The 24,663-nt window shown below is 53.7% G+C and overlaps 1 protein-coding gene across 4 annotated transcripts in view; it reads right to left on the bottom strand.

Moving 5' to 3' along the window:
• Positions 1–593: 593 nt before the first annotated feature.
• Eip75B (Ecdysone-induced protein 75B) overlaps positions 594–24,663 on the bottom strand; it is a 65,805-nt gene continuing 41,735 nt past the window's right edge. Inside the window, exons 1-6 of one of the 4 annotated variants that reach the window (XM_084590784.1) lie at positions 5,890–6,167; positions 5,224–5,312; positions 3,864–4,008; positions 2,645–2,883; positions 1,934–2,333; positions 594–1,850 (exon numbers count right to left, since the gene is read on the bottom strand). In XM_084590784.1, coding sequence (XP_084446910.1) covers positions 943–1,850; positions 1,934–2,333; positions 2,645–2,883; positions 3,864–4,008; positions 5,224–5,312; positions 5,890–5,980 — 1,872 coding nt within the window. In that variant the 5' untranslated portion in view covers positions 5,981–6,167 and the 3' untranslated portion in view covers positions 594–942. The other 3 variants (XM_084590785.1, XM_084590786.1, XM_084590787.1) reach the window with 3 other exon arrangements.

The following is a 24,663-nucleotide window of genomic DNA, read 5'->3' as shown; positions in this document are numbered from 1 at the left end:
AGAAAAAAAAGCCTGTGTTTGCAATATGCAAAGGCACTCTTGAAAGAACGGGTCGCTTCAAAACATTGTATAGTTAAGACTGCCGGTCATGGGCGCAGGGGAACTGTAACTTGAAAGCACTGTCTCAAATTTGTTGTAGAGATACGCATGCATTTGCTGTAGTGATAATTTCATCACAAGGCAACGTTGTATATGAAAAGAAATGCTGACGTACAAAACAGGCTGCAACCTGCCGTTTGTCAAAGTTTCTTTTCATGCTACATATTCTCTAGACCACAACAAACTTCATTCTCCCATTACTGCCGCCAAAAACAAACGCTGCTGCTCACTTTGCCCCTCCTTCCTTGTCACTGGTTGGCGAGACGCGTACATTAGAGACCGCAAGAGAAAACCAACAGTGCCGTGAGGCGGCCGAAGGCGACGTGGGTGCCCAAAGCGAGGCAGCACGGCGACCCGCGTCGGTTCTGCGACCGCCCGAAGCAGAGCAGGAGCAGCTGGGGTTTCAGTGGGCCGAGGTCAGAGGCCAACTGCCACCCGCAGCTTTACGCGTTCTACCAAGGCTCCTTAGACGAAGAAGAGACACTGCAACAGCGTCAGGTTGTACCGTTCCTTTTTTTTTTTTATTCTTGAAGAAATGGCTTGAAAGGAGCCTTTGTACAGAATGATGAAACGGGAACACTCTAGAGACAGCATCACCGGACATGCACACACACATGCACGCGCACATACACACGTTTGATAATTTACAACACCTTGCTAAAGACGGGCTCCATAAATAATGAAAGCACACCGAGACACAACAAATGATTGCACATAATACTGGCTCCCGCAGCAGCGCCATCGTGGATGTCCACCATAACTTATATTACCCTTCTGTACAGTCTTCGCGTGATAACTTATGCGTCCGTGCGCGCTATGTACACTGGTGGGGGGATGGGGTGCCTACGTCTCCGTCTTGAGCGGCGGCGTGGGGGGCTTCTTGGACAGGTTGAGCGGCTGGGGCCCGTCCTGAGGGACTAGCGGCGGGCTTGGCTGCGGGCTGTACGGGCAGCGCGGCGGCGAGCCCCAGCCCTGGAAGAAATTCTGCGGGCCCTCGTTGCGCATGATGATGTTGTGGATGAGGTCGGTGCGCTTGATCTGCTGCTCGTTGAGGAAGCGCGGCGCCTGCTGCAGCCGGCCCACGAGCGTGCTGTGGCTGGAGGCCAGGTCGGCCGAGCTCGAGGCGGCTTCCTTGCGCACGGCGCGCAGCTTCTTGTGATGCCGGTACGCCTCCTCCATGAGCTGGTGCGGACTGACGAGCGGCGGCGCCTGCAGCGCGCGCTTCAGCACAGGCATGTCCTCGTCGGCGCGGTCCGGCTCGTCGGCCACCTTGTCGTCCAGCGAGCGCGGGCTGGAGCACACCGAAGCGCTGGGTGTGCAGCAACCGGGCTCCTTGCCGCTGTCGATGCCCGAGTCTGTGGGCGAGTCGAGCCGGCGCACCTTGGCAAAGGGTTTGGCCGGGCTGTCCGGCGAGTAGTCGGTGCTGCTCGAGAAGGAACCCGAGCGGACAGGGCTCTTGGCGCCGTCCAGCGAGTTAGTCGACGAGGCCACCGAGTGCGGGCTTGCAGGGCTCCAGTCCTCGGTGGCACCCCACTGCTCTAGGTACGGGGGTGTCGCTGGCTCCATCTTGTAGGCCAACAGCTTCTCTGAGTGCAGCGTGTTTAGCGTGCGCAGGTCAGGCACCTTCTTGAGCAGTTCGGAGCACAGCTGGGGGCGGTCCGGGTGGCCCGCCGCCACGGCCTTCTGCAGCACCTCGCTCAGGCGCCGCTGCATCTTTTGCACCAGGTCTGTGTTTCGCAGTCCAGGCCGATCTGCAAAAAGTAGCGAGGGACAGGTCACTTATGCCCTACAACAAAGGAGTGGCCATAACGGAAGCGCCAGCAGCGATACTCACCAGGGGCAATGACCACGACGGAGCAGAAGAGGCCCAGCTCGGCGTCCGACAAGCCCAAGGCGTTGAGCCGGTCGGCGAAGTCGAACATCGAGTCGAGCAGGAACCGAGCGTTGCTGGCTGAATGCAGGGATTCGCGGAGTAGCACCTGACCATTGAGGCACACCATGGAGCTGCTACGACTGTCAAACATGCAGGCCAACCGCACCAAGAGTACTTCAAACACGCCAGCCTTGAGCAGCGTCACTTGGTCGTCCTGAGCCAGGAGACTGAAGCCAGGAATACGTTTGGCGAACTCCACCACACCACGAATCGCAGGGGAGAAACGTTCAGAAAAATCCTCCATGAGCCGCGGGGCTCCACTCCCTTCGGCTGGTTGCGTGGTGGGGTTCAGAGGGCAGGCCTGCGTTTAGGGGAAATCAATGTACTTTCTCACCCCAATTCCAGCGCTCTCTAGTCGACATTGAAAACAAAACAAGAAAGGTGTCGCCAGTTGACGCACGCTTGTTGAAGCGTGTGTCAACAGGCGTCAGTACAACTTCCAATAGAGCAATCACGAAAAATTCACGCCTCATGCTGACGCACTATTACAGAACCGGGTCACCAACGTACTATGAACTCGCGAGATACCTGCACTGGCCAGACGGCAGCGTAGGCTTGCGCGTTCACATTACGCGAGTGAATGAATGGCAAGCAACAGCGAATCTTTCTTACCAGCTGTGGAGGGCAGAGAGTGTAGACAGGGTGGGCACGGGCGCGCTCCAGAAGAGGGGACACCTTGTCGCTAGTGAAGTCGCAGGTCTCCTCGTGGGCGCGCACCACAGTATCGAAGAGCCGCATTTCGTCTTCTAATTCCACAGCCAACGCCTTTTCTTGCGAACTGGCGTTCACCTTCTGCATAGCAGCCAGGATCTTCGCCTTTTCACGCTTCGGCACACGACCAAACCTCACGGCTGCAAGCGAAAAAAGAAGAGAACAAGCCAAGATCAATCATACTACCGACCATCACAGCGACGTGTTCTTTTCGGCAATTAACAGCCTGCATCATAGTCTTCCTACAGACACCGAAGACCTCATCACACAATATATGACCACACGGACACGATCGTCAAAACACCGAAGCGCCGGACCGAACGAACGGCGCACGTACCTCGCATCGCCATCCTACCGCGACACGCGAGAAACGTGCGCCACCGGCAACTGTCCCGTCGACGACTCCGGCGAACGCGCGCGCCGACACTTCCGAGGGCAGGCACGCGCAGAGCACGCCGAACAGCGTCCGCACTGCTCTCCGGCGGCAAACGCGGGACTCGAGCGAACGCGACGCCGTGCGGCGCAGTCTCCGCGCTCCGCGATCAACAGATGGAATACTCCACGAACATAGGCTTACGTTTGCCGTCGACATAGTACAGGTAACCTGCGTTGGCCGGCCTAAGATCCGGAGCCATCATCATGGTTGCACCAGGCCCGCGGTCCGAGCTCGTGTGCCTACTGCGTATCGGCGCTACCCATCGATGCTGCCGCCACAAGGAAGAGCGCCAAGCGCCGGTGAAATAACGTCACTCCTTTTCCGCTTTCCCTCTCAACCTCCTGCCCTTGAACTTGTTTAATAACGCCCGCGCGGCGACCTACTTCTAAGCCGACCTTGAAGGCGCGCCATCTACCGCAGGAAGCCGCCAGCTTCCGACGCCGCCAACAGCGTCGCCATCTATCGGAGTCGTGCGTAAACACTCGAGACGAGAGCGCGCGCGGGCGGAAACGAATTTAGCGACACACGCCAAGGCGTCGCGGATGAAACTGCCGCAACCGCAGAAGACGTTACCGGCACTTTCAATAAACACACCAGACGACAGCGAAGTCACCGAAATGGGTCACAAGGCCAAAGTTAAGCATAGATAACAATCGTTGGCTGGTGTAAACAAAGAACACTTACCATCACGAGACATGCCGACTGCGATGCATTTCTTGAGCCTGCAGTACTGGCATCTGTTCCTGTTGATACGCAGGATTGAGCATTGTTGATTCTTTGTGCAAGGCCGGTACTGGATCTTTTGTTGGATGCTCCTCCGGAAAAAGCCCTGTAGGTGGGAAATAGAGGGATATTTTTAGATCGGACATATGAAATGGAATGAAAACAATAATACTGTTTAAATTGTTTCACGCGGTACGCAACATGCACAGACCAGCGAAAATGCATTCGCGAGGCGCGCGGCCTCACATCCTGTGTCCTAGCAGCGACAACTGCAGCGCGAAAGCGGCACAAAAGCTCCGGAGTAGCCGTGTTCGCAGAGGCCAAGTGCGGCACCGCTTTCCGGGGCATGTGCCAAGCACCAAAACAAGGGCCACACACAGGAAGTGACCGGACGAGCAAAGCTTTCCGCGTCCCAATAGCTCCGTTTTGTTTTTCCGAAGGTCTAAGGAGAGGAGGTTTGGTTTGACCGTGACCCTCGAGGGGGGGGGGGGGTCGTTCGGTTCGATGACCTGGAGGGCGTTCAACCCGGCCTCGCGAAGAGAGGGCCAATAACTTTCCATCTCCGCTGACGGCAGCCAATAGAAGAGCGCCGCGGACGTCCAATGGCGAAGCTAGAATATGTGATTTTGGGTCTCGAGGGAGCGTTCACCTCTTAGAGTTGAATGAACGCGTCAAGGACACACCTGCCCGTCGCCATGGGAACGGCGAGGGTGACGAGTGGCGGTTTTGGGGAACTGGAGCAGGGGACAAGTTCTGCGGGCACGCAAAACTAGTTAACAATAGGGACATGAAAGGCTGAGAAGTGAAAAAAGCTTTCCGTGTCGCTTTGTTCACTCCCATCGTCATGGGGGCGGCGGGACCACAGAAAATTTAGGTGACACTAATGTGTCAAATCTTAGGTAGCGCACGGAGAGTGAGAAAGTTTTGACACCATTCCAAATCTAACTTTTATATATATACATATAATTAGAAATACCATCATGCATGTCATTTAATGACAAGAATGCGAATTAAGCTGAACTCGTCCGTTTGGCCATACCACAATAGTTATTCATCGCGACATAAACGGCATGAAAACTTGCACTGCGTGAACGTATGCTTACGCCTTTAAAGCGAATCAGATGTTTGCACCTCGCAGCGACGTGGAAACATCTGCTTCGCGCTTGCAGCATCGACATTTAACACGGAAGGCGTTCTTTTGTTCCGCGAGTAAGGGCGCACATGTTGAGGTCGTGCGCCGCTTACTGCTGCCAGTCACAAAAAACAACTCCCTTCCGCAATGTTATTGAAACGAGTGTCACGGCTAGAACAAAGCGCTCACCTTGCATCCTTCGCAGGAGTGCACGCCGTAGTGGAAGCCACTTGCCTTGTCCCCACATACTCGGCACAACACGGTGGTCCCGTCGAATTCTGATCATGGGAGAAAAGAAAAAAAAGACGGACAGAGGTTCAGAGCCGAGCTCGCAGAAAGACGTTTTGTGGACGCTCCCCAGCCGGTTGCTCCCCATTCCCCACGCCGGCGTTGCCAAGAGCAACCAAGATGGCGCGCGCGCGCTAGCTCACTCGGTCAACGAACTCGCGGGGCGCGCGCTTTCTCTCTCTCCCGAGCCTGCACACTGGGTCAGTGAACTCCTCCGATAAACATTTTTTCGTCTCGTCGCCATGGAAACCCGCGGGTATTCGGGTCAACGACTCGCGGGGAACAAATGTCCCTAGGCGCACGCCGCTCGGAGCCGCACGGCGAAGCCGCGGCTTCGCCGACGACTTCGGGCCACGACGAAACCCTCGCTGAAGCCCGTCTGCCTGCGGCTGGTCAAGCCGCTGCGGCAGCCGACTGCCTCAACGATGGTTCGGTTCGCGCGACGACGCAACAAAACCTTACGGTTTACGGGCAGCACGCAGGGACATCACGCTGAGCCACACACAGCCGTCGGTTCGTAATCCTGTGCGCCAAAGACGATGACGACGAGCCCCGAAGAACACACACCTATTTTGAGATCAGCGTCTTTTCGCTCAAGCTGCTGCTGCTGGAAGGGCAACGTGGCCAGGAGCTGGAGATCCTTCTCGGTGAGAATCATGACGAGCGGCGGTCTAGCACATCCGTTCACGAGAGCGCTCCGCCGGAGAACTGCCGCTTCCTTCCGCTCCTCCGAGTGACAGTGAAAGTAGACGGGCGGCAAACCGGTTTCGGCGCAGCCGACGACGCAGCCCGACTTGTCGGCGCGGAGAAAGCAGGCCAAATCGTACAGCTCAAGTTCACCGCTACTAGTTTTGTGCGCGAGGCTCCGCTCCTTCCCTCGCCATGTTGATTGACGTGAGCGCCGGCGAGGGCCAATAGGAGCGCGCCGCGCCGGAAGCTGATTGGCCCGGCGGAACTGCGCCCGCCCCCTTAGGAGTTCGATGACCCAGCCACTACGCCAGTGTGTCGCTAACCTCGCGTTTTATGGATCAATATTTGGTGTCAACGCTCCACGTGAAATACTTTTTTCAAGGGTGCAAACTTCCCGCTGCCACAAAAGCGGCTCGGTCACTGACATGGCAGCCATTGCCGTGGACGGACTTGTCTCCGCCCAGGGGCCTGAGCCCTGGGTTCCCTTGGAGGCGCGTTTTTTTCTTTGTCTGTTTCTTTGCGAGGTTGTTATCCTCTCCACTCTCCCTCCCTTCGTTTTCTCCGGTTGACGCGGCGCCTCAGGTCAGGCACCCGGAGCTCCGTGTTTTTCCTCGATTCGCGGCGCATAGCAGGAAGAAGCATTGGCTTTCCGAGCTGCCCTTTCTTGGTGAGCGCGGCGCGGTTGAACCCTGCGTGACGCGTCTTAGGCCTAGGGCGCGTTTCGCGACGCACCTGTTTCTGTGGCGGCGCTCCGGCGGAATCGTCGCCGCGCTTTAGGCGGCGGTTCAGCCGCGTGCCGCGCGCGACATTTGACCGCGCTGCGTGCAACTCATCGCTGCCGCTGCAAACCCTTTATTATTCAGCGCTTCGGCGCTCAGTTTTCTCACTCGTTGAGCTGGCGTATTGAAATGTTCCCGTCCTGCACTTCACTTTCTGTTTAGTTGAAAAAAAAAAAATTGAGCTGTAGCATAAATGCGATTCGGCAATATTTTGGTTTAAAACTTATACGCACATCATTAGTTTTCGACTCCGCCTTGGAGCATTTTTATTTGTTTTCAGCGCGAACCACGAGTGCTAGGAGATTTAAGTCACCCAAGTAAGTGTAGCTGCCAGATATTTATTATATGTTCCCCGCCCATCTTTTTTTCCAAAACCAGCCATCGAGGCCTGTTTGTTTTCCTGAGGCTGGAAGTGCGATTGCGTGCTCATGTGTTCATTCACCGGGAGTTAACCGCAGCAGAGGCCTCTTATCGGGTACTAACACAGCTGATAGCCCGGCGGCTTCGTGACACTTGTTCCTTTCTTGGGAGCATTATTTTCCCTCGCCTTTTTTGCCACCTGAGTGCCTCCGACGGGTTGTTTTGTTTTCCGGAGGAAGAGCGCGCAATCTCCGGTACCCTGCAGGAAAATACGTGCTCCATAGGTTGCGCAAGCACGCGGAGAGCGCCGAAAGTGCAGACTTGCCGCCGGTGTCCAGGAGGGGGTCAGACAAAGACGCGTTTTTCGCGGAAAGCGGCCGCATTTTTGCGGGTCCTTTGTGTGCCGCCTCTGCGGAGCTTTGTACGCGGGTCGCCACACCCCTCCGGCTTCCCAGAACTCGGGCTATGGCCTAGTTCCCCTCCAGCGGGGCTGACCCTCGGGGAGGGCCCGTTCAAGGCCGCAGGTCGATGCACTACCATCGGCTGACCTTGGACGCCGCTCGCCTGCCTCGCTCCTCTGGAAAGCCTTGAAACTCGGTCAGAGAGCCCGGTGTTGTGCGCGCGCCCCCAGGTGCGAGCGGAATGCGGCCCTGGCTGACTGGGAAACCCTGGCGCTTTCCTTGGACAGTCTGCCCGTGCACTTCTGACGCACTCCTGTTTCTCAAGCTGCTAAATGAGAGTAGTCTGAAACTCCTTGTGTAACGAAAGTCACCGTGCACCTAGGCATCGCGAGGCTAGCAGCAGCAACTGATGTAAGGCGGACCATAGCGTGTTTATACTAGCAGCGGTGCACCTTGGACACGGGGTTCCCGTTTTTTACGCTCCGCTAGTATACGTCACTTCATTACACTATCATACAGATACTCCTCCGGACTCTAGCCTTGGGAAATAAAGGTGATGCGAGACAATCATTCCTTTACCATAGCAGCGGTATTCTAGCATTTTCGTTTTCTAAATAAGAAAGCACTGACTTTCTTTATTCTGGCTGGCTTTCCGAGCATAAGTATGTGCTCACCTTTGACAGGCGACTCAGAAATATTTCCGACGGGAGAAGAGATGTCATGTCAAGCAATCATAAACGTTTTGGTGCACCCCTAACATCCTAGATGTTGAAATAAAGGTATAATAGTATGTGCGAAATGGCAGCTCCATTGACATCGACAAAATACGCTATTTTGGCGTTCCAAGTCAAGTTGGCGGAAGCCTTTAACTTTGGGTAGGCCTTAATATAACCTTTAATACTTCTCATTCTTCACGTTCCCTCTTTTCCCCCGCTGTTTTAATCCAGGGAAAGTTAGTGCCTCCTTTACAGCTAAACTTATTTAATCCACTCTGTAATGAAGAGCACAGTGTATAGGGGGGCCTCCGGCTTTGTCAAGCTGTCGCTTGTGACAGCTTTTACTGCGGGTCTCCCGCGCCATGTATTCATTTGGCGCAAATAAACCATTATTATTATTATTATTATTATTTGGCGCCGCCCCCGAGTCTCGGCGATGAAGGCCATCTTGTAGCGGGGTTATCGGAGCTGTTCAAAGGACACTCAACTCTGCCTATGCGGGGCAAATAGCCGGCGAATGCGGCTGACCAGTCCTAGGCCCAAACTAACCAGCGAAGTCGGTACACTATCTGTAGCCGCCAGCGATAGGGCCTGGGACCCGCGGTCTGTCCCCGAATCTGCGGAGGGAGGGCGGCGGAGCACGTGCCGACGACCTTGCGGAAGCGGGCGCCCTGCGCGGTGACCGAGCAGCTCGGTTCGTCGTCCTGAGGAAAGTGAACCCGTCACTGGGACAACGCTCGCGCTTCCGGCCGTTGACCGGCCCTCTCCCGCCCCTCCGAGTGCCTTTTGTCAGGGGCCGAAGATAATCGCAGGTCGAGGAACTCGATCCCGCCGGCAGGAGAAAGTGCGCGCCGGCGCACTTTGAGTCCCCTCGCCACGTGGTTCCGACCCAGGGCTCGCTTTCCATCGCTCGTTGGTATGCGCGTCGTAGCGGAGGAAAATGGAGAGTCTCGACTCGATGCTTGGCGGAAAACATTGTCTTGGTAGAGAAGGAACGCTCGAACCACACGGAGATTGGTATGAGTTGTTTTTAATAACAGCTAGAAATTTGAGCTCCCCGATCCATGCTCTCGCACATGTTTGAGATCTGAGATTACCGCAGTACGTAAGCTCTATGGTAAAACGTGTTTACAGACTTCCCACTATATCATAAAAGGAAACGTTGCAAGAAGCTTGGTCTTAAATAAAAGAGGTGGACAACACGTCGCAGTAACACTGGTATGCATCACGTAATGAACGCTGTCGTATTTATTCCCTTGGCACGGAATATTTGTGACATCACCTCTTGCGCTCCCCTGTGCGCCCCCGAGGCAGAAAATAAAAGTGTACACGGTTCTGTGCCCAAAGCGGACAGGCAGGGCCGCTTTTGTCCGCGAGCGCCGAGTGGGTGCGCCTCAAACCCCCCTTCTTCCAGGATGTAGACTTCTTCCTGGGCGCGTTGGTCGATGACTTCCCGGAGCGGGGTCCGAGCCCAGCGCCGATCGGACTTCCTCCCGCGGTACCCGCCCAGACATCTGCGTGCCCCAACCTGCATCGGCACCTAGCGGAGGACTACGGCGCTTCTTCCGTTTGCCTTTTGCGCAAATTGTTTCTACCGTTCTCTGCCGCCGGCCATAGCTCTCCGGAGTAGCTGCCGTTGTTTGGACGCGCGTCGAGTGGTTCAGTGACCTCAACGCGCCTGTCGCCGTGCTATCGGCACTCAAGCGAGATAGGCGCCTGCCCTCCTTATTTAGACCTGAGGCCGACTGGCTGCTACAGAGTCACCGACTTTCACTCAGAAGGGTTTCTCTACGCACAAGAACACCGAGAATTAGAAAGCACACGCGAAAACAACAACAAATAAAGAAGCTAAACACTCGCTCACGAGTGAGGATCGCGGGGTCAATGGTCGGCCAAGCGGTCTTCCTAGCCACGAGTCTTTGCCGCCTCCATAGTGCTGGAAGGATGCCGTATTCGTACACACTTCGTTGATGGCTCATTGAACGACTTTTGGTCAGAATGCAGTGATCATCTTGAAATGACGATAGCATTATCGCGATTGTCCATAAGCTGTTCCCGTCATCTATGGGAGACATTTCTACAAGCAAACATCTCCAATCGAAAGAAGAAATCTTATGCGATACTCATACCTCATACTTGAAACTAAAACACACCGAAAAGGAATCAAGGGGGTATAACCGCCATATTCATATTAGAGGCGAGCTGCAGAGCAAAGTGGATTTCTTCTGCCAGAAATTCCTTGTTTAATGAGGTTACCGTCATTATTCCCGGAAAATGGAATACACTCAAGGGCAGCCTATGTTAATCATCAGAAGGGTTGTTTATGGCATGGACACATTCCACGTTCGTGTTTTGATGCTTTCATTCTCACTTTTCCTTCACACGACGTCATACTGGGACGTCTCTCATACCGAGCGGCGTGGCTTTACGAGGGCCTTCTCAGTCGCTGTCACTGGACCTCCGCTCGGGCCATTCATGAGAGGATTGAAGCAACCGGCACGGTCGATGACTGCGCCGCCGCATCTCTTCGCCCTATCGACCCTATTGACTGAGCGACCAGTTGATTAGTGCATTGCTCTTGTAGCTGTTGTCCCTGGTTGTTTGCGGACGAGAATAACGACAGCTATCGCAAGGATCGACGACAACTGCTTCCCGAGCACTCGAGGTGTGGGCGTTGCATGCGGCCGAGAAAACAGCGCTCTAAAAACGAGCCATCACCGCGAGGCACTTCAAGGGCACTCACATGCGAGGCTCACGGACGTAAGGTACAACGGCCCCCCCGGTCACGTCCCCAAAAGCCTCGCCTTTAAAGCGGAGCAGCCAGCGTCGGAAAGGGAAAGCACGCATACTTGGGAAATCTTTTTGGAAGGACTGTTACGCAACATGCCTCGAGAAAGAACCTTCGCACTCATTTTTGCTTGTAAACTTTGCGCGTACATCTCACACGCAGAAAGCCTTATGCAACTGTCGCTAAGCGAAAAACGCATGCGACCGACTTCTCGGTTACGAATCATCGGCATAACCGCGTAGAAAACGGCTTTGAGTTCCGTGGCGGCAACAGCGCGGAAGCAGCCGCGACCGGACAGCGTCTGCAGGAAGAGCGCGGCCGCTTCCGTCCACGGCTGCTGCTCCAATTAGGCGGACCGCGAGCGAGGCCCGAGAGAGGTTCCCAATTGAGCGCGGCTCGATCGATAAGCGGCTCGGGTCGCTGACCGCGGCCGTGAAAGTTGCGCGCGCCGAGGAGCGCGGGCCCCGGGTTCAACGGAACCCGGGGCGGCGCGCGGTCCTTAACCTTGCTCTTGGAAGGCCCCCTCGCGGCGCGGGGGAGGGCAGCGGCGTGTTTTGGCAGCGGGCAATGCTCCCGCGGTGGGCTCGGCCGGTCGATCGGCCTGTTTGGTCCGCGCGGGGGCAACGGTCTCCGGAAGCGGACCGACACAACGCGCTCGCTTCTCCTGCCCTGCTGCTGTTGCGCGACAAATGGCCGACGCCGAGTAACTTTCGCCGCGTTCTTCCGAAAGTCGCCGCGCCAAAACGCTTCTTCGCGAGCGTGAAAACATCATAGCACGGCGTCGCAAAGCTCGAGGACGTGCAGCGCTCCGAGATGTGGTTCTGCGAAGAAATTCGCAAAGCTGGAGACGGTCCAGAAATTTCGCCACGTAACGAGCATCACTGCAAGCAGAACGCACTTATCTGGGTACTCTGAAGGTGTTCGCCGTTTTGTATGGCTCTCTGGTCGCATATCTACATCTCTATGTATTCGATTTATCCCGAAATATTCTGGCAGGGATATTTCCAGGTAAATATCGCGTGTGCAGGAAAGACCGTACTGAACCCATGTATAATGATCCCGATTATTGTGGCAACTCAGGCTTTCTTTGACAAGCAATTGGCGTCCTCAGAGGGAACAAAGTTCGTATCCATTGCTTCGCACAGCTGTTGTCGCGGCCTCATGCCGTCTATTTCTCGAATCCAGAAGGCGCACGGTATACCCCCCTCGGCGTCCCATCCTCCATCGAGGGGTATCAGAAAACCTCTTCGGCAAATACCATCACTTTACACCTGCGCTGCCCCCAGCAACGGGAATAAATGGCATCTGTCACCATTTCATTATGAATTCAATTTAAAAAAAAAAAGTTATCGCTATCTGCTGTTCATTAAGAGCAGGAAGGTTTGGCATCAGCATGAACGCGACCGCAAGCAAGCTCGGAAGAACAAATGAAATGACAAATACGCCTTTATTTGAACATGCTTTATGCAGTGCTTTCGACGGGAACGACGCATCGGAAAATTACAGCTGGTTACAATCGTTAATTTCAAAGAGCGCTCCTTTCCTAAAGGGCAGCGATGACGAATGCATTCCTCGACATCAAAACAAGGAGTAAAAAAAGGAGCAGTCGAAGTGGCGCCCTTGTTGTGCAATAAGGGGGTTTCTTTACTATTCCACTGCACTCGCTACTGACGCAAGTACAAAGGCCAACCAGGCGCCTGCACGACGCCTGTTGTTATCCGCACGGGCCCCCCATCAGGCCAGGCGTAACGAGTGGGATCGGTGCAACTGCAAAAAGAAAGAACCCAAGCGGAATTTGAAACTGAGGGTGTCGAGTTTGTCCAAACAAAAAGAGACGAGGAGAGACAGCACAGCTGTTATCACTGAGGCACGAGGTGTGCTTGCATTGTGGGGCCTTGTTTTTTTTTTTTTAATTTTATTTATTTATATTTTTTTTTTCCTTCGCTTTGTCGTTATGGCGATGCCTAGCGCTCGCAGCAAAGTGCGTGTCGCTAGCCTCCTTTCCGGTGCGCAGCGTCACCACCGCGGTGACACGTTTCGCGAGCCATCTTTCTTTCCGGGCGTCCCTTCTGGGCCGGAGGAAACCGCGTCTCCCGGGCCAGCAGCAGCGTGTTTCCACTCACAAGGAAGCAGGAAGAACGGAAGGGCGTCAAGGGCTGGCGGGGAAAACGCAACCGCGACACGGCGGCGGCGCGCACTTTCGCATCGCCGGCGTCCGGCGCGAGGGCGCGCGCTCGTACACACACACACGCCCCGCGTCAGGCGAGCCGCCTCCATGACCTTGCGTGCCCGGTGTCATCGAACCGAGCCTTTCCGAAATAGCGCCCCGTCGCGGGCCGGCCATTCGTTCCGTCACCGGGATTTCTCCGAACGAGGCTATGACAGCGCTAAAAAGGCCACGACCCGGCGGCTATTTTCGACGCCCTGACGGCGCGCGAAGCAGCGCCGACGCCCGCCTCCTCCCGTTTTTGCCATATTTTTGCCTCCCGGGCGCGAACATGGCGCGTGTCAAAATTACCGTCGCCAGCGGGTTCGGATCCTTTTCCCAACGGTCAGCTTTAGCGTTGCGCACTGGGTTTTCACAAGGGTTCGCCTGTAGCGAGTGGGCTACGCTGTACGGAAGGAAGCGCGACAGAAACGGAGAGCGAATTCGCCTAGACTTTCTCCGTTGCGTAGCTTAGCGAGCGCCAGGAAAAAGCCGCTGAAAAGTGGTGATCACAAATCGTTCTTTATGCTCGCCGTGGCAAGTCGTTCCAGCCATGAGGTCACACATGCCATAAGCACTGTCACAGATTAAATGAGGAACGCTGGCTCGCAAGAGAAAGGAACGAGAGAGCCTTGTGAACAAGAGTTCGTCAGTACACACTTGTCTGCCCATACCACGCAAAAAAATAGCCAGACAATTCGCCGGAATGACACTGAGCCACGGCGTAAAACTGCTCCATATTTCCCTATCCGTCGTGAGAACTCTCTGGGCTCGCTATTCCAGCTCAATATTTACGTTGCGAGTCTGTGCTACGGCTATGATGCGTTTTGTCTAATCATGCTGGAAAACAAATTCAAGTAGAGATTTCCGGACACAATCTGCTTTCTCGGCAGCCGTCATGTATTCGCAGGAATATTTACATAGCTGTGGTCAACCCGCTTTTGTCATGCAATTTCGTACTCTTTTCACCGGTATTTCTTTTTGTTACTCCTTGTTTCTCTGTTGTCTTTCAGACCAAACCAAAACGATTCATAAATTAACTACACGCAGAAGCCCTCATACTAAGAATAGCACGGAGAGGTGAACGGTAGGAACCACGAGCTCTATCCGCAGTAAGTGCAAATCTGCTGCTCCCAGAAGTAGCAAAAGAGGGAAACAGAAGACCAAGCACCGTTGGGAGGCCCTGGCTGCCTCGTTACCGGAAACCCTCAGACGGGCCGGACAGCGCACCCCGTGCAGTGACCCTGTGTGTGCGCCTGGGCGCGAACCACCAGCTCGACCCCTCGAAGAGGCACGGCCTTCGAGCAGGCAGGTTGTTTCTCACGAGGCCAGTGGCTCTCGGCCCCATCCTGGGCGCAGCGGCGGCCTCGAAAACAGCGAGAGGGAAAGGCAGAAAGAAACAAAAAGAGAAGACGCTGCCTTTCTGCAAGGTTTCCAGGGCATCGAACTGGGCTTCTGGGGAAACCGAAATCCTCTTTTTCTCCAAGTTTCCCTCCCGCCAGGCGCAGGACTTCAAAGAAAAAAGAAGAGAGAAATGAGGCGGCGAAGGCGAAAGCGTTCCTTTTCTGGGGAAAAAAAGGGGGCGCTTTTCTTCGCTGGCGGCGCACCCAGGACGCGGCAGTAGCGATGCCTTCCAGGCAGTGCCCCCCCCCCCCCCCCCCTTACCGTTTCTCTGTGTGCTCGGGGGTCTAGCGTGCCTGCGGTCCCCACGCTTGTTTGCCTTCCCTCGGAGAAAGTCAAGGAGGCGGCGGGGTGAACGAACGCCGACCTTGGCCCCCAAGACGACAGTCTTGGCCGGCTGGCAGTATGCCAGCGGCCCCGCCGCCGCCAATGGCCGGCAGAGGCGCACGCTGATGTTTTTTTTTTCTCTTTGTTTTTTTAACGGTAGCCTCTAAGAACGCACTGCTTTTGTATGTATGTTGACAGTCTTCTGCCTGACAAAGGTGGCTTCCATCCACGCCTAAGATGCTGCCACGCACAATGCGTCACTGCTTTAGAGACACGAGACGAACAAAGGATAGACGGGTGTGGCTTAGCTGCTGCGCTGTCCTTTGTAGCCGATAGGAGACATTGGAAGCGATGGATACATTTGAGTTCTACTGAGACGTTTCATGCGTTTGCCGAATTCCGAAAGGAATGCCTCTACGCATGACAAACTGGGAAGCTGCTACTTAAAGCATAGATGGAAAACAAACAAGCGCTTATATCAGTTGCACGGCGTGCGACTATATTAGTATCAACCAGGCCGATCGATCCTAGCACTGGCTTGCCAGCTCTGTCCCTTTGCCAGGAGAGGCATTAAAATATCTCTCTGACTAACGCAGACAAAGGTATGCGAATTCCACAGAGTGCAAGGACGACCGGACGGCACACAAACGGACTCTGAAAAACAGGATCCCGCAAGGTTACCAACTTGGCCTTCAACGCTACCTGCCGTGCTTTAACGTGGCACGCAAAGGCTCACTTAAAAGCCTCGGACGTCCCCGGCTTTGCGTCTCGTGGCCACGAAACTGATATTCCACGTTCATATCGCCACAGCCTTTCACGTAGGCTGCGGGGCCACTCTACCGAGCCCGCAGGCACGTAAAGCCGGCACAAGAAATGGGCAAAAAAAAAAAAAAGCGCCAGTTCTTTATACAATGCATGAAAGGATTGGTTGCTTCCCCAACGGTCATCAAACTTCCGGGCGCGGAAGCTGAGGCACCTCCGGTGAGTGCTGCGCTGCTCTCGTTCCCCTTTAACCCTCAAAGGAAAGCCTGTCTGTCGCAGTTCTGCACGGGAGGAAGGAAAACTTCGGGCGAGGGAAGGTCGGTTTGCGCGTGCCGTCGCATGGCACACACGCGGCAGGAGATGCTGCCAGAAATCTGTTCGTCGGCCCAGACAGGCGCGTCTCTCGGTAAGTAACTTTTTCCTGGGGAGAAGACAGCTTTCTGGCCTGCTGCCGCGCAACCGGAGAACGGTCTGTTCGCAAGCCCGCTGTCTGCCTGCCAGCACGTGCGCGACAGGCAGGAAGTGAAAGGGGAGACCAAAGGGTTCGGATCGGAAGTGCTTCCCGGAACGCGGCAGCCATGTGCCCCCCCCCCCCCCCCCCCCCCCCCGAAAACGACGGGCAGTGACCTGCGGAGCGATGGCCAGAAGCGTGACCGAGGAAAGTGCCTCTCTTTTGGAACCGGCTCGTTGGCACGGCGTAAGCCTCTGACCCAAATCGGGTACCGGTCAACCGCGGCTTGGCACCGCCCCGAGCATGAGGCACTAGCCCCGCGAGGAACACTGTCGATTTCGCCAGGTTCAGCAAGCCACGAAAGCTGCTCGGAGAGAACCGAGTAACCTCCTGAAGGGGGTGCGTTTTACGTAACGCGGGCTGTCCGCCCACGGCAGCCGCGCTCCGAAACAAAAGTACACCAACGTGACCAAAAACATTTCACCGTTGAAGCAAGACTCTGCCTGAAGTTCCAAACTTCACAGCGGCCATTTGAGTGCGCGCGCCTTCAGTGCGACGCTGTCGCGACGTTACCCGAAGAGACAGCACTTTCGCGGCAACCGCCAGCAGCCCCGTGGCGCGGTTGCGCAACTGAGCTGGATTACGAATCGACCGGAGCATCGACCGGCAGCCAACCGGTTTGGCCTCACTGACCCCTTTCCGCTTCCTCAAACTTTCGCCCAACCATGACGTCACGTGACGTAATCAGTGGTTTTTCTGGCGCCAATGCTTAGGAGGGGCTCAAAATGTGTAATGCTATTACGTGACAACCGTAAAGCTACTCCGTGGGAGAGCAGCGATTCCAAGATGCACACTGTGAGCTTAGGCAGTGGGAAGAGCGGTGCACGAAGGAAGGCGTGGTTGGAACCACACTGGGTGAAATTGACTACGTTTGATTTTTGTCAGGAACGCAGAATAAATGCGGCGACTGGCTATGCTTTGCAAGCCGGATGTTAGTACTCAAAATACAGGACGTCTTTCGAGTCATCATACATAAAAGAGAAACTGGACCGTAAAGTGTGATCCATAATTCACAACGGTTAATGTTCAGTTAGGTTGACTGAGTCGGTCGCCACGATCGGGTGTGGTGCGGACGAGCGAACAAACGGAGGAGTGCAGCATTCCCCGCACCGGCTTCCTGGCGGCAGAGGTGGCGTGCGGCGGAATGGGTTTCTCATAGCGAGGACTGGTTGCCGGGAGGGGGCCATTGGACTGCCGAGTGAGGAGCGAAAGTGCGTGCCGCGCAGGGAGCGTCGTCCGGCCGGTGGTTGACCCGGCGGAAGGGGGCCCCTTCCGAGGCGACGCCGCCAGGCCTGACCCAGTTCGCCGGGGTCAATGCCTCGTGCGCGCTGACCGCCGCTCGACGACCTCGGCCGGCGGCGGCGCCCCCGTCTTCGCGGCCGCCGGAACCCGCTCGGCTGCTGCTGTTGCAGCGGCGCCCGCTTCGCCACACGTCGCTGACTCGGGACGGTGATTGATAGATCTTATATCAGATGAGGAATACGGGCAGGGCTTGAGTGCGTTAGACATGCCTTCTTTCCCGTCTCAGGAGAAGCAGCTTCCTTGCAGAGATATTTCACAGGAAAGTATGCAATGTTTGCAATCCTCAAGCAGTCAGTTTTGTAGTGAACACTTGGAGGTGAATGGAGCAGGCCGAGAAGTTTGAACTCCTTGCGTTGTATGACTGACTAAAACTTACAGGTGCGTCAGCCGCACAGATTCGAAGGCAGGAAACGATTTTTCTTTTACTATTTTGGCAATAGTAGCTACCACGACATTTATTGTTACCTTGATGTCTCCTCCTTTAACAAAAAATGCACCGTATATTGAAACAACTATGAAATGAAATATGAAATAGCCGTTTCGTCCTGGACACTCCAATAAATATGTGTAGAGTAAAAAAAAGCTGTTAATAGCCCAGTAAGCGATAAAAAAAAAATTAAGCTACACCACAACGTCAACGGAACTCGTCGTCGACTTCCCTGCTTGTCATTCGCTACCACCTGCATGCTTATCGTCAGACTGACACAGACAACGGCTAGGTTTTGGTCTATACATTCCTTTCTTCTTTTTTTTTTTTTTTTGTTCACAACGGCTCTTGCTTTCAATGGCAACGCCGGTTAATACGCAATTACTAATTCCTATTGAGCATACTCTACACTACAGTTAGTGTCAATGTATGTCTTCAAGGCATGCATTCAAAGACCACAACGTAGCGCTTTCGTCTCACAATCAAAGGGCAACCCCTATAGCAGGCCTAGTTCACCACAATTTCTTGTTTGTCTGCAGTGTTTACTTAAGAGTTAGTTTGTTTATGTTATCAATGAGGAATACGTTTTAGCGCAACAATAAAAAAAAAAAAAGAGCACAAAACAGGCTCTATTCATTTTTTTTTTCTCTGTGTTACAAAAATTTCCTCTCTAATTTTCTCTTGGTTTAGACCTCTCTCTGAATTGTTCTGACTTGCCAAAGGCTACTCGGATTATTGCGTCACGAACAACGCATTCGCCGGCGACACCCGGTTTTCTCCAATACCGCACCCTGTCGCGTAAAAGAAATTTTGGGATGTAAATCAGCAGTTATAAAGAACGAACGCAGAATTACAGCATTCTGGCTAGAGGAACGAAATGGGATTAATAGGAGATGTAAGAGGCAGAATAGATCGGCAGCGGAATATCCGAGGGCCTATTAAATGAGATAAAACACTGTCGGTCCAGTAGAATGCAGACGTTTTTCTATATATGTATCGAATAAGGAACAGCACAGTAGACAGCCTACAAATAAAACGATAAAGTGTTAGAGGCCACTAGCAGAGATCGTCGTCTCCCAATTTACATTACCCGGTAGATCGCCGTGACAAGTATTTTCCCGTTCTCCATGTGGAGGTCTCCCTTGGCCGTCCAGATAACTGAATAAAACAAAGTCCCAGATTTTTATTATGCCGATGTTGAATCCAAGCAGCGCTCTACTCTAGAATAGCGAATATACTACTAAGTGTACCTATAGCGGAGATGACGCCGAAAATGTCTGCTAAGCTCTATAAAGGCCACAGTTTGGAATTTTATTTCTCGCCCTCATTGAAGCCTGGTGACTTAGTCCAAACTTTCGTGTGAGCAAACGTTTTTGGCATAATATAGATTTCCTGACGCCTTCGCTGCTTTTGTTCCCGGAGACAAAGGCAGAACAAGCGGCACCACAATACGAGCAAAGAGTAATTTATTTTCGCATGCAGGTTGTGATGGCTGCCGTCATACGTTCGAGCGACATGTCAAACAAATCGAATCCCAGTGAAAGCGTTCCCGGAACGTGGCGCCGGCATCTGCATGGTGATCCGAATTAATGCGAGATTAAACACTCCCTCGACGTTTCCTTTAATAATGTCACTTGTGCTTGCTCGCGCGACAAAGTGCAATGGGTACAAATATGGAAGAAGAAAAAAAAAAAGAAAGTAGCAGTCAAAAACAGTTCGTTGAACGTCACAACGTTGACGTTCTTCTGTGATAGAATACATTAACTCGAAGGTGTCGTTAAGCTGCGTCGCGCTGGATTCGGCAATGACGCACACTGTTAAGGGACCCGTTTAGCTTGCTCTCGCGCACCACGGCCATGACAAGGAGCCCACCGAAGACAACGGGAAAGGTCACCCGCTTCTGCGAATTCTCGGTATACCGACATTTAGGCGCTGCGTCCCAAGTGCCAACGACCGCACCATGCCGAATGATAGAAATGCGCTGTTGTTGCAGCACACTTGCCATTTGGAACTTAATGCAATGCATGCGCGCGCGGGTCCGCGTGCACGAGCTGGCGTACAAAGCGCTTTATTTATGGCCATCGGCTCGCTCATGTTCCGCATGGCAACAACCACTTCGGAGGGAAGGTTAGAAACGAAACACTCTCCCCTCTCCCTTGAGTAAATGGAAATATTTAGTATATCAGAGAGGGCCAAGCGTAGACGTATACCAGCTTACCGTGTGCCTCCTGCGCATACACAGGGCACACCTTGCCCCCCCCCCCCCCCCCCCCTCCTTTCTTTCTGCCAATGCTCGTGCGTCCGGTACGCCTCCGCTAAGCTAAAGCTAAATGTCTCTTTGTGTTGTCAAGTCAACGGAGCACCATCTAGTCACGTGCAACAAATACTTCATAACCTATCACAGACCAACGTCAGAGGTAACAGCTAACGTTTTGAGTTCTGTTCACAACAAAACATATTCTGGCGGTCTGTAGAACATTTAGAACATGTCGTAATGACAGGATCTAGTCGGGGTTTCCTGCCAGGTTGATTGTCTAGGCGGTTATGGATTCCTCTTGAGGCCACAGTCATACAGACAATCGAACTAGCTTAAATCTCAACCAGCTCTAGTTACTTTAACTCAGTCATATTGTTTATTTCATTTATTTAAACCCTTAACCCTACACCGAGAGTTGCCACAGGGAGGCATTGCTATATAGCACCAGCAAATCTGACATTTCAAGCATCAATTTAAACGTCAGCGACACAAAATGTCAATCCGACTTATAAACCGTGAACATCTGCGTTGGTGATGTTTGTGCATCACCAGGCAATGAATTAGATGTCTACGACATGCGGGAAATAGAAATATCAGAATAACGTCAATACTTGATCTTAGACTGACTACACTGCTGGAATTTATTGTTGCACACCATTTCTGAGAGAACCAAATATATCTATGTGTTTTATCTTTGTTTAATTTGCTCTAGGAGCAAACAAAAACCCCGATTTAGTCGGAGTAATAAATAAAAAGAAAGGAACGATTGAGTTGGATTTTTTTTTCTTGGCGTTTCTAACATTTAAACCTGAAACCAGCTTAGCATTGCCTTTATAGTGAGTTTGTCTTTCGGCGCCTCAAACGAATATAATGAGCCGAATGAAAACAGCCGTTCTGTGAATTCTCGTAAACCTGTTTTTTAGTATGTTTCGCGGGGATTGAAGGCAATTAAGGCAAGCGTATTGCGACGAATGAACGCCTTAGAGGGAATTAACTTGCTATCTTCTGTTGCATGCTCGAACTATTATCAGTTAACTCATACAGTGACAGGCATCTTGCTAATAATATGCCTTGTTGTGAACAAGGGTTGCGCACGAAACTCGCGACGTAATTGGTTCCTCAAACTCTCCCTACTCGGGCTTATCCTTTTGGTGTGGGTTAGCGAGACAGAAATCGTGCCTTCCAGGACCATCGTACGATGAGCGACACACACTACTACGCCACGCCCGTAAGAATTTGTTAAAGCGGCGCTTTATGGGCAAATATGTCAGGCGGTCTTTCACATAACTCAGCAGATAACAACTACACGTCAATGAATATCTGTGAGATAATAGAGACACAAATTAAGGGATCAGTGACTAAGTGAGTAGCAAGGAGCACATACACGAAAAGAGGAACCGCAAGCAGAGCCGCAGACGGGTTCCACTAAACTATCGCGTCCTACCTCGAGGGGAAGATTCTGCCACTCTCAGTTTTAAAAACTGGGCCCGCTTCATTTCTTTCTTTAAAATATTCGAACGCCATTAGAATGGCGAGGGCGCACGCCGCTAAGAAAGGCAACCCGAAAGGAAAACAAAATGACGAGAGACGATTGCCGGGGATCAGCGAAGAAGCCGCCTGGCGAAGGCCCTTGAGAGTGACAGCGGAGATGGACAATGGCGGAAACTGAGGCTAGGAAAACCGATGTTGGCTTGCAGAGCCTGTTCTGATGCGCAGTGCCGCTGTCTCCGCCGCCGCGAGCCTCCACGCGCCGAGGCGAGCTGTCGGCCTTCCATTGGAAACACGAGACACGCGCTCGACAAACAAGTGTCGCCTAGCTGCGAGCAGCCGCGCTCACTCGAGCCGCCCGGACGGGCGTTGTTCGCTCATACCGCCTGCTTTTCTGCACCAAAGCAGGCAACCGATTCTTCAGCGCTGCTCGACAGTACATGACGACTCTGCATTGCACCGTCTACAGGGCAGCAGCGATCACAATATCAATGCCCTCCTGCGCCTGTATACGTAACGTTACTTTACTCCTAGCATCATACGCGTTATGCAGCCGACGGTTTCCAGCCCACGGTAACCTTGTGTGTCCTGACATGACAGCCGTTAGTGAGTGGAGGGTGACGTCAGCGCTACGTCACTGTGATGGCGCACCCGGAAGGACCCGCTCGAAATGTCTCATGCACGAGCGGGCGTCTGCTGACCCAGCGGGCACCAAGAACAAATGGGGCGGGACCTTCCCACTGGTTTCCCGCTTCCCCCCACCCGCCTCATCGGCCCGGCAGCAGCACGCGTCGTCTGGGCTGTCGGCAGTGCATTGTTTGCATGCGGGGTCGTTGGCCGGGGCCAAGGTTTTCACTTTCGAGGTCTTCTTCCGGTCTACGCGACCTTCCGCCAGATTCTTGGCGGCTTCCACAACACGCGGTCCCTCCCCCCGATAGTGATCAACCCGGAAGCGCGCTGCCCCGACCGCCAGCTGGTCTCGCGGGGGCGCAGGCAACTTTCACCGGACCCCGGCGCGTGCACCGCGCGTGCGGAAGTCCCCGGGTTCTTCCCCACCGCGTTCAAAGACCCGGGTGCTGCAGCACAAAACCGCGCTTGGTGCTGATTATTTCCGCCTCGGTCCTAACGGAGCCGGCGGACGGCAGCTGGCGGGGACCCCAGGAATGCCGTTACGGCCGCTTTCGCCGCCCGTCTCGATGATCGGAGGAGTGCCTTTTGTTGGCTGCCACGCGCCGACGGCAGCTGTTGTTTGGGTTCAAAGTGGTGGGGGCCATTTCTTATGTGTGTGATTGGCTTGTCTACGTGGTCAGGGGGAGAGCGGCGCGTGGCTGGCCCGGCACGTGCGGTTTGTTTTCGGCATATGGTCAGTGCGCGCTTCTGGCTACCGAAGGGCACAAAGGGCCCCGCAGACAGACGAGGAGGAAGCGAAAGGGACAGCAGCCACTTCCGCTGTCATGGCACGCAACGCCCTGAGTCAACACAACAGAGATGCCGGGGTGAAAATCGCCCGAACGCTCGCTTTCCTCAGCATCGGCCCAACTGTCGGTCATTGTGGCCGAGTACATTGCTGAGCTGGCAGCTGGCTGGCACCCCGCGCGTTCCGAGCTCGCGCCGGAGAGCAAGGGCTGCGTCGCCTTACGACTGCCAAACATCCGCCCGCGACACTCGATGCGGAAGCTTGATCGAGGAGGTCAGCAACGGACAAACCGCGTGGTCATGCCTGTCGACCTAACTGTTCTGGCCCGTATCACGGCCCCTGCGGTTGCAGCTCGAGGTGTGCCTGAGCCCGGCGACGTACGATTGCGCTTGTAGTCAGCGACAGATGTCCACCTCAGTTGCTCTGCCACCGGAAGCGGCGAGCTCCAGTTCGAAATCCTTCAAACCTTTTAGTCACGAGCCATGCGTCCGCTAAAATAAAGCCATTTAAATGCCAATTTATTGCTTGTTGACTCCCTCCGTCAATCAGAAGTCGCAACCCGTGAAGGCGAAGTCATCAACAGGCAGGCATGTGAAGACCTAATCAGATCTCCAAAAGTAGTGCTCGTTTATGAGGGGCGTTTACGCAGAACTTGCCAGGTAGTTCGCCTGTCCGGCGCTACATCACTTTCGCGGGAAAACAACAGCTTGTTACAGCGGTAGCGGGAGCGAATGCAGACATTATGTATGCAAAGGGCCTCAAAATGGGAAACAAGCGTGTGAGCCGGCGCTTGCAAAGAAACACAAGCGAATGCATTGCTTAACCTGCCGCGGTTCTAAATGACACGTCTCAAATAGAATGCCGCGGCTTCGCACCCGGTTGTTACAAATGTTACAGGCCGCTAAAGGACAACCTGACCAGCGTGCACCCTTTGAAAGAACCTTAAAGAGTAATGGAATTCGTTGGAAGAAAACAGATTTATGCGGCACTCTGTAGCAGTCAAAATAGCTGACAATGACGCCCTACAAAGCAGCAACCTTTCCTCTAATCCTTAGGCATGCTGCTTCGAACTGAATCAGCTTGGGCATTTTTTTTTTTGCTCGCGTTCATGTTTTTCGGCTGGCTCCTAATCAGTTGCAACGGTGTGTGCTTTGTATCGCTCCGGCCTTCCATGAGAAGGCGTCACAGTTCTGCCGAAACGGCTCACCTGAGTCCACTTTGTCTTCGATCTGCGCTGCGTTTGCATTTACTTGGCAACAGAAGCCCAAATTAAACGGATCTTGTCTCAGTGAATGACAAGAATGGATCATCCTTAGCCACACGCTTTCACTTGCCAGTCCATGATCACATGTAGTTAGACTAATCTTCACTACTAAGTATCCGCGAAATGTAAAGTTGCTTGTAAACAACTCTGATTTTACTAGTAACATGAAATACTGCTGGCTCGCCTGGGATACATCAGTCACTAACTTAAATCAGCTTATTCATAATTCAGGAAAACTTTGCGCC

Source organism: Amblyomma maculatum, chromosome 1, assembly GCF_055883805.1.
Source record: "Amblyomma maculatum isolate TAMU_Amacu chromosome 1, ASM5588380v1, whole genome shotgun sequence".
In the NCBI taxonomy this organism is placed as follows: domain Eukaryota; kingdom Metazoa; phylum Arthropoda; class Arachnida; order Ixodida; family Ixodidae; genus Amblyomma; species Amblyomma maculatum.
Note: the sequence above shows the minus strand (reverse complement) of the source record. Positions and strands in the feature narration are given on the sequence as shown.